The 10532-nt window shown below is 31.6% G+C and overlaps 1 protein-coding gene across 12 annotated transcripts in view; it reads left to right on the plus strand.

Annotated features, from left to right (window-relative positions):
- Positions 1-10532, plus strand: part of LOC119608731 — a 48344-nt gene that overhangs the window by 25662 nt on the left and 12150 nt on the right. Inside the window, exons 1-2 of one of the 12 annotated variants that reach the window (XM_037963268.1) lie at positions 508-848; positions 923-1019. The exons of 8 other annotated variants lie outside the window; for them this stretch is intronic. In XM_037963268.1, coding sequence (XP_037819196.1) covers positions 771-848; positions 923-1019 — 175 coding nt within the window. In that variant the 5' untranslated portion in view covers positions 508-770. Of the gene's footprint in view, positions 1-507; positions 883-922; positions 1020-3543; positions 3778-4093; positions 4171-4242; positions 4298-10532 lie in introns of those variants that run through there. 3 more of the 12 variants (XM_037963273.1, XM_037963275.1, XM_037963267.1) reach the window with 3 other exon arrangements.

Consider the following 10532-nt stretch of genomic DNA (forward strand, 5'->3'; position numbering starts at 1 on the left):
TGAACTAGAACTGAACTAGAACTGAACTAGGAACTGAACTAGAACTGAACTAGAACTGAACTAGAACTGAACTAGAACTGAACTAGAACTGAACTAGAACTGAACTAGAACTGAACTAGAACTGAACTAGAACTGAACTAGAACTGAACTAGAACTAGAACTGAACTTGAACTCAACTTGAACTGAAATAGAACTGAACTAGAATTGAACTAGTAATGAACAAGAACTGAACTAAAGTAAGATCATCGAATCGGATAATTTGGATTTATATATTATTAAATTTTGAACTGAGTTACCTATTAATGATATACTTTACATTGAAAATAATTTTAGGGAGTTAAGAGTTTTGTCCTTGTTTTTCTGAACCATCGATTTCATATATTTTTGCAAAATGTACACCAATATATATATTCCAAACTCTTTGGCACCATTAATCTTATCGCTCTGCTGAAAGAAGCGATAAAAAAACATTTTTTATTTGGACAGAAAGAAGAGTGACGTCTGTCATAACAGCAAAATAGAAAATAAAAAAAATAAATAAGTTTGTTGGTTGTTTTATTTGATTTCGGTTCAGTTATTTTGATTTCGGTGACAGTTAACTGGCAAAGTGTTTAAAAAATTGTTTGTCAATATTTTATTGACATAATTTTGTAAAAAAAGAACATAAACAATTATAATTAAATTAAAAATAACATGTAGTTATTTCCAACTTTTTTTTAATAAAAAGAATTAACGTGTTTGTGTTTGAAGAAAAAAGTAATACCTTAAATATGGATATTTTTGGTATTTATATTTTAATGTTTTTCATTTTATTCCTGGTGATGCCCATCGTGTATTTTATTTTAAGGGTAAAACAATTGTGGAATTTTTTAATCGTAAAATGTACGTTGAATCTTCATGTGTGTGTTATTAATAAATTTAGGTTATATTGTGGTTTATTTTGGATTATTGCGGTTTTGGCAGTAGCGCTCATAGGCGCAATCGTCAAAATATACGTCAACGACGTCATTATAATACCGGTAATAAAATATTTTTGTATCTTATTTTTCTGTATTTTATTATTGTATTTAATTTAACTTGTTAATCATTGCGATTTGTTTTCCATTAAAATTTCTAGATAAAATTTATCTAGAAGCAAGTGAAGTTAATTTGTTTGTTAAAATCAAAATTATTTTTATCTTTGCTTTTGTTATAAATAATGTTAACAAATCTGTTCGTTATAATCTTTAAGCAGAGTTGCCAGAGTATAAAACCGATTTATGAATATTGCTATTGCTTTTTGTTCACATTCGCAAAATATTTCCATAATAACTGAACTAGTACTGAATTAAAACTGAACTAGAACTGAACAAGAACTGAACTAGAACGGAACTAGAACGGAACTAGAACGGAACTAGAACGGAACTAGAACTGAACAAGAACTGAACTAGAACTGAACTAGAACTGAACTAGAACGGAAATAGAACGGAACTAGAACGGAACTAGAACTGAACAAGAACTGAACAAGAACTGAACTAGAACGGAACTAGAACTAGAACGGAACTAGAACTGAACAAGAACTGAACTAGAACTGAACTAGAACTGAGCTAGAACGGAAATAGAACGGAACTAGAACTGAACAGAACTGAACAAGAACTGAACAAGAACTGAACTAGAACTGAACTAGAACTGAACTAGAACGGATCTAGAACGGAACTAGAACGGAACTAGAACTGAACTAGAACTGAAATATAACTGAACTAGAACTGAACTAGAACTGAACTAGAACTGAACTAGAACTGAACTAGAACTGAACTAGAACTGAACTAGAACTGAACTAGAACTGAACTAGAACTGAACTAGAACTGAACTAGAACTGAACTAGAACTGAACTAGAACTGAACTAGAACTGAACTAGAACTGAACTAGAACTGAACTAGAACTGAACTAGAACTGAACTAGAACTGAACTAGAACTGAACTAGAACTGAACTAGAACTGAACTAGAACTGAACTAGAACGAACTAGAACTGAACTAGAACTGAACTAGAACTGAACTAGAACTGAACTAGAACTGAACTAGAACTGAACTAGAACTGAACTAGAACTGAACTAGAACTGAACTAGAACTGAACTAGAACTGAACTAGAACTGAACTAGAACTGAACTAGAACTGAACTAGAACTGAACTAGAACTGAACTAGAAACTGAACTAGAACTGAACTAGAACTGAACTAGAACTGAACTAGAACTGAACTAGAACTGAACTAGAACTGAACTAGAACTGAACTAGAACTGAACTAGAACTGAACTAGAACTGAACTAGAACTGAACTAGAACTGAACTAGAACTGAACTAGAACTGAACTAGAACTGAACTAGAACTGAACTAGACTGAACTAGAACTGAACTAGAACTGAACTAGAACTGAACTAGAACTGAACTAGAACTGAACTAGAACTGAACTAGAACTGAACTAGAACTGAACTAGAACTGAACTAGAACTGAACTAGAACTGAACTAGAACTAGAACTGAACTAGAACTGAACTAGAACTGAACTAGAACTGAACTAGAACTGAACTAGAACTGAACTAGAACTGAACTAGAACTGAACTAGAACTGAACTAGAACTGAACTAGAACTGAATTAGAACTGAACTAAAACTGAACAACAGAACTTGTATTAGTAAATATAAGGAATTTAAACATTAAAAGTATGCGTTTCTAAAACAATTTAAAACCAGTCTACTTGTCTATAATATTAGCAGTTTAATCAGGGCGTTGATAAATCGGTCTGTGAATCAGACATTATTTAGATAGTTGAAAATTAAAAAACCATTTTATAATCGTAATTGAAATATTGATTAAATGCACTTTATGGTTATAAAATATTAACAATAAAAAATGTGCAATATAGTTTTATCTCGGATCGAACGAGTGGTGGTCTATATCTTATGTTCAATGCCAGTACTTGTATAGAACTACGATTCACAATAGAATATATAAGAATAAAATAAGAATAAAAGTTTTGAAAATTTAAATTTCTGAAACTTAATTTCAGCTTTGGCGAGCTATTGGTGTACTCTAGTGGCACTTTTTGTTCAAATGACATGCATATATGAACCTTTCGAAATGACTAAGGTCAGTTAGCAAAAAATTTAAAACAGGGCTTTATGCTATTCTTTAAAAACATTGACAACTATTTATTTGATCCATTGAAAACCAAAATGTAGGGTGTAACTCTAATGGGTGTTAAATGTATATATTTTCACACTTGTATGTAGATATATACACATGTCTTTAATCTTATCTCCTAAACTAAATATCACTATGAACTTGTTAAAAACAAATAAAATACCGAGCCGTCTTATCGCTGTTTCTTACCCAACCCCCTTCCACCAACTATTTTCCAAAACGGGCCGAGATTAAACAAAAGAAATGGCAAAAAAACTGGTCATAGTGGTATGAGTAAAAGTAAACAAATCAATTAATATTTAGTATTAAGTAAAGTAAATAAATACTAATACTCACACACTACTTAAAAATTATGTAGTTCGATAAATTATTTAAAAAATTAAATTTTGGAGTGTAGTTCAGTTCTTATATAAAAGAAATGAATGACTTGATATTTTACATTATAGGATTTTTATTCCTTTTTCTGGTTATGCCTATAATATGCTTTTTTGTTAATATAAAAAGTAAAAAACTTGAACGTCTATGTCGCCCATCGCATTGTCGTCCCAATTCCAATCAATGGCTCTCAGCCTGGCGGTGCACAAACTCATCATCTTCAGAATCGGGTATGGATAATAAAGAGAAAATGGTATATAAAATAAAACAATATTATATATAAAAAAATGTCTTATCTTATCACAAGTGGAAGCAAAAACAATTTTTTTTCTAATAATAAGCAGTTTATGGTAATACATGTGTGTACTCGTATAATCTATAAATGTTTCAATTAAAATTGAATGGAATTATAAAAATTGTGGCCTAAAATGCCAATAACTTGTAGTTAGTGTATTGAAACATTTTTTAAAATATAGTACAGTGCTTAAAGTTAATCTTTTTGTAAATAATATTAAAGAATTCTTAATTTTTTTATTAATATTTTGATCATGGCAGCTGCTGACAATATTATAATATATTTTGCTGCCATGGCCTCACTATTTGGTATTTACCGAATAGTTTTAGTATGTAATTTGTAATTTTTATAAAAAGTTTTATTTTTGTTATAAAATATATATTTCTCCTAAATAAAACAGTCATTTATACGGATTTGCAAGACACGGCGTTTAAATCGAGAACGTCTTGAAAGAGGTATGTCTTTTAAACAGAAATCTAATATATGTAAATACCTGAAAAATAACCTGCCCACACTTTTAAGAGTTTTAAAAACTTTTCCAAATAAAACCCCTACTACTCCTAGTAATTGAATGAAAAAAGTTAATTTAAGTGGTTAGCGCTAATAAGTAGACCAGCTATTTTGCCTTCCCAATATTAAATGATTATGTCCAAAGTTATTTTGATCCGAACTGTAGCTCAAAAATACTATTTTTCCTTTAATGATGTTCCATCTATTAGGGATCAATGGACTTATAGAACATGGTGCCAAGAAATTGTTCATCTAGTTTGATCAACTAATGCCACTCCAAAACTGGAGTGGTAACTTGATGCTCTTATTTCCAAAAGGCCATACAATACTACAGACTAGCCTATATATTAGACTACAGACTAGACTACAGACTAAACTATAGACTAGACTGTACACTAGACAATAGACTAGACTATAGACAATAGACTAGACTATAGACACGACTATAGACTAGAATATGAACTAGAGTATAGACTAGAATATGGACTAGAAAAAAAAGAAAAAAAAAACTAGACTAGACTAGACTATAGACTAGACTATAGACTAGACTAAGACTATAGACTAGACTATAGACTAGACTATAGACTAGACTATAGACTAGACTATAGACTAGACTAGACTAGACTAGACTAGACTATAGACTAGACTAGACTATAGACTAGACTATAGACTAGACTATAGACTAGACTATAGACTAGACTATAGACTAGACTATAGACTAGACTATAGACTAGACTATAGACTAGACTATAGACTAGACTATAGACTAGACTATAGACTAGACTATAGACTAGACTATAGACTAGACTATAGACTAGACTATAGACTAGGACTATAGGACTAGACTATAGACTAGACTATAGACTAGACTATAGAATAGACTATAGACTAGACTATAGACTAGACGATAGGACTAGCCTCTAGACTAGCCTATAGACTAGACTAGAGACTAGCCTGACATAGGACTAGACTATAGACTAGACTATAGACTAGACTATAGGACCTAGACTATAGACTAGGACTATAGACTAGACTATAGACCTAGACTATAGACTAGACTATAGACTAGACTATAGACTAGACTATAGACCTAGCTATAGACTAGACTTAGAACTAGACTATAGACTGACTATAGATCTAGACTATAGACTAGACTATAGACTAGATATAGACTAGACCTATAGACTATACTATAGACTAGACTATAGACTAGACTATAGACTAGACTATAGACTAGACATAATAGACTATAGACTAGACTATTAGACTAGACTATAGACTTAGACTACTAGACTAGACTATAGACTAGACTATAGACTAGACTATAGACTAGACTATAGACTAGACTATAGACTAGACTATAGACTAGACTATAGACTAGACTATAGACTAGACTATAGACTAGACTATAGACTAGACTATAGACTAGACTATAGACTAGACTATAGACTAGACTATAGACTAGACTATAGACTAGACTATAGACTAGACTATAGACTAGACTATAGACTAGACTATAGACTAGACTATAGACTAGACTATAGACTAGACTATAGACTAGACTATAGACTAGACTATAGACTAGACTATAGACTAGACTATAGACTAGACTATAGACTAGACTATAGACTAGACTATAGACTAGACTATAGACTAGACTATAGACTAGACTATAGACTAGACTATAGACTAGACTATAGACTAGACTATAGACTAGACTATAGACTAGACTATAGACTAGACTATAGACTAGACTATAGACTAGACTATAGACTAGACTATAGACTAGACTATAGACTAGACTATAGACTAGACTATAGACTAGACTATAGACTAGACTATAGACTAGACTATAGACTAGACTATAGACTAGACTATAGACTAGACTATAGACTAGACTATAGACTAGACTATAGACTAGACTATAGACTAGACTATAGACTAGACTATAGACTAGACTATAGACTAGACTATAGACTAGACTATAGACTAGACTATAGACTAGACTATAGACTAGACTATAGACTAGACTATAGACTAGACTATAGACTAGACTATAGACTAGACTATAGACTAGACTATAGACTAGACTATAGACTAGACTATAGACTAGACTATAGACTAGACTATAGACTAGACTATAGACTAGACTATAGACTAGACTATAGACTAGACTATAGACTAGACTATAGACTAGACTATAGACTAGACTATAGACTAGACTATAGACTAGACTATAGACTAGACTATAGACTAGACTATAGACTAGACTATAGACTAGACTATAGACTAGACTATAGACTAGACTATAGACTAGTCTATAGACTAGACTATAGACTAGACTATAGACTAGACTATAGACTAGACTATAGACTAGACTATAGACTAGACTATAGACTAGACTATAGACTAGACTATAGACTAGACTATAGACTAGACTATAGACTAGACTATAGACTAGACTATAGACTAGACTATAGACTAGACTATAGACTAGACTATAGACTAGACTATAGACTAGACTATAGACTAGACTATAGACTAGACTAGACTAGACTATAGACTAGACTATAGACTAGACTATAGACTAGACTATAGACTAGACTATAGACTAGACTATAGACTAGACTATAGACTAGACTATAGACTAGACTATAGACTAGACTATAGACTAGACTATAGACTAGACTATAGACTAGACTATAGACTAGACTATAGACTAGACTATAGACTAGACTATAGACTAGACTATAGACTAGACTATAGACTAGACTATAGACTAGACTATAGACTAGACTATAGACTAGACTATAGACTAGACTATAGACTAGACTATAGACTAGACTATAGACTAGACTATAGACTAGACTATAGACTAGACTATAGACTAGACTATAGACTAGACTATAGACTAGACTATAGACTAGACTATAGACTAGACTATAGACTAGACTATAGACTAGACTATAGACTAGACTATAGACTAGACTATAGACTAGACTATAGACTAGACTATAGACTAGACTATAGACTAGACTATAGACTAGACTATAGACTAGACTATAGACTAGACTATAGACTAGACTATAGACTAGACTATAGACTAGACTATAGACTAGACTATAGACTAGACTATAGACTAGACTATAGACTAGACTATAGACTAGACTATAGACTAGACTATAGACTAGACTATAGACTAGACTATAGACTAGACTATAGACTAGACTATAGACTAGACTATAGACTAGACTATAGACTAGACTATAGACTAGACTATAGACTAGACTATAGACTAGACTATAGACTAGACTATAGACTAGACTATAGACTAGACTATAGACTAGACTATAGACTAGACTATAGACTAGACTATAGACTAGACTATAGACTAGACTATAGACTAGACTATAGACTAGACTATAGACTAGACTATAGACTAGACTATAGACTAGACTATAGACTAGACTATAGACTAGACTATAGACTAGACTATAGACTAGACTATAGACTAGACTATAGACTAGACTATAGACTAGACTATAGACTAGACTATAGACTAGACTATAGACTAGACTATAGACTAGACTATAGACTAGACTATAGACTAGACTATAGACTAGACTATAGACTAGACTATAGACTAGACTATAGACTAGACTATAGACTAGACTATAGACTAGACTATAGACTAGATAGACTAGACTATAGACTATTTTCTCTTATTCTCTTAAGATTTAATAGTACAAATTTATTAAAAAAAGCAAATCACCATGATTCGGAGCGTATACGTGCTGATTGTTAAATATCACTAATACGCTACTGTATACTGTAAATTAATATTGAAACAGAAATTGATTTACAAACAAAAAATATAGATGCTAAATAAAAACTTAGAGCGTATATAACTGTTTTATATTTTTTAGTTTGACAATTTTTTTTCATAATTACTCAACCAACTAAAAGCGTAGAATGACGACAATCTTATCAAAAAAACTTATCATTAGACATAATTTTCAAAAAACAATAAAAACAACTACAAACATAAATGAAATACATATAATAAACCTTAAACTTCTCCACTGGTCCCTCTATACCCCTAACCTAACCCAATTTCTAAACCTCGCCATTCGTTATAACTTTGACAAACTCATTCAGAAAGAAACTGATAATAAAAACAAATTTTTATTAACAAACGTTCGCTTAAAAAAAACAGTAGGCAGACAGCAAAAACAGTTTAAAAATATTTTAACACAAATAATAATAAAACACTTTGTTTTTGTAAATTTCAACAACAAGTTGTACAGATATTTTATAGTGAAATAGAAAAATTAAGTTTTATTTAAAATTTGTTCTTTGAAAGCGGTGAAATATATATATATTAGTGACAATATGCAAGACATTTTAATGTATATGTCGGCCTTTTTTATGGTCTTTCTTTCCTGTGCCGTGATGTGCTTTTGTTTGAGATTTTTTTTGGATTTATATGGAATATTGGCCGCAGGAGCAACAGCGGCGTCGAAATAGGCAAAGACAGATTTTGAGACAAAGAGGTTGGTATTTCAATGTGAGTGGTTTTAAAAGAAAAATGAAAGTAAAAGTGTTTTAAAGTAGCCATTTTTATATGCTTTCTGCAATGTATTTTGTATGTCAAGATGACCTTAGTTGGCTTAAGTGTTTTCATTAATGCCTAAAAGTATGCCACTAACAATTAGCGGGGTATAAACTTTAAAAAGAATAAAAACAATAACAGCGCTACTAATGAAGATATACATAGTCTAGTCTATAGTCTAGTCTATAGTCTAGTCTATAGTCTAGTCTATAGTCTAGTCTATAGTCTAGTCTATAGTCTAGTCTATAGTCTAGTCTATAGTCTAGTCTATAGTCTAGTCTATAGTCTAGTCTATAGTCTAGTCTATAGTCTAGTCTATAGTCTAGTCTATAGTCTAGTCTATAGTCTAGTCTATAGTCTAGTCTATAGTCTAGTCTATAGTCTAGTCTATAGTCTAGTCTATAGTCTAGTCTATAGTCTAGTCTAGTCTAGTCTATAGTCTAGTCTATAGTCTAGTCTATAGTCTAGTCTATAGTCTAGTCTATAGTCTAGTCTATAGTCTAGTCTATAGTCTAGTCTATAGTCTAGTCTATAGTCTAGTCTATAGTATAGTCTATAGTCTAGTCTATAGTCTAGTCTATAGTCTAGTCTATAGCCTAGTCTATAGTCTAGTCTATAGTCTAGTCTATAGTCTAGTCTATAGTCTAGTCTATAGTCTAGTCTATAGTCTAGTCTATAGTCTAGTCTATAGTCTAGTCTATAGTCTAGTCTATAGTCTAGTCTATAGTCTAGTCTATAGTCTAGTCTATAGTCTAGTCTATAGTCTAGTCTATAGTCTAGTCTATAGTCTAGTCTAGTCTAGTCTATAGTCTAGTCTATAGTCTAGTCTATAGTCTAGTCTATAGTCTAGTCTATAGTCTAGTCTATAGTCTAGTCTATAGTCTAGTCTAGTCTAGTCTATAGTCTAGTCTATAGTCTAGTCTATAGTCTAGTCTATAGTCTAGTCTATAGTCTAGTCTATAGTCTAGTCTATAGTCTAGTCTATAGTCTAGTCTATAGTCTAGTCTATAGTCTAATCTATAGTCAAGTCTAGTCTATAGTCTAGTCTATAGTCAAGTCTAGTCTAGTCTATAGTCTAGTCTATAGTCAAGTCTAGTCTATAGTCTAGTCTATAGTCTAGTCTATAGTCTGGTCTATAGTCTAGTCTATAGTCTAGTCTATCTAGTCTATAGTCTAGTCTATAGTCTAGTCTATAGTCTAGTCTATAGTCTAGTCTATAGTCTAGTCTATAGTCTAGTCTATAGTCTAGTCTATAGTCTAGTCTATAGTCTAGTCTATAGTCTAGTCTATAGTCTAGTCTATAGTCTAGTCTATAGTCTAGTCTATAGTCTAGTCTATAGTCTAGTCTATAGTCTAGTCTATAGTCTAGTCTATAGTCTAGTCTATAGTCTAGTCTATAGTCTAGTCTATAGTCTAGTCTATAGTCTAGTCTATAGTCTAGTCTATAGTCTAGTCTATAGTCTAGTCTATAGTCTAGTCTATAGTCTAGTCTATAGTCTAGTCTATAGTCTAGTCTATAGTAGTCTAGTCTATAGTCTAGTCTATAGTCTAGTCTATAGTCTAGTCTA

This window comes from Lucilia sericata, unplaced genomic scaffold (assembly GCF_015586225.1).
Source record: "Lucilia sericata isolate MDLA Ls3-8-SP2 unplaced genomic scaffold, ASM1558622v1 Contig000877F_arrow, whole genome shotgun sequence".
NCBI classification, from domain to species: domain Eukaryota; kingdom Metazoa; phylum Arthropoda; class Insecta; order Diptera; family Calliphoridae; genus Lucilia; species Lucilia sericata.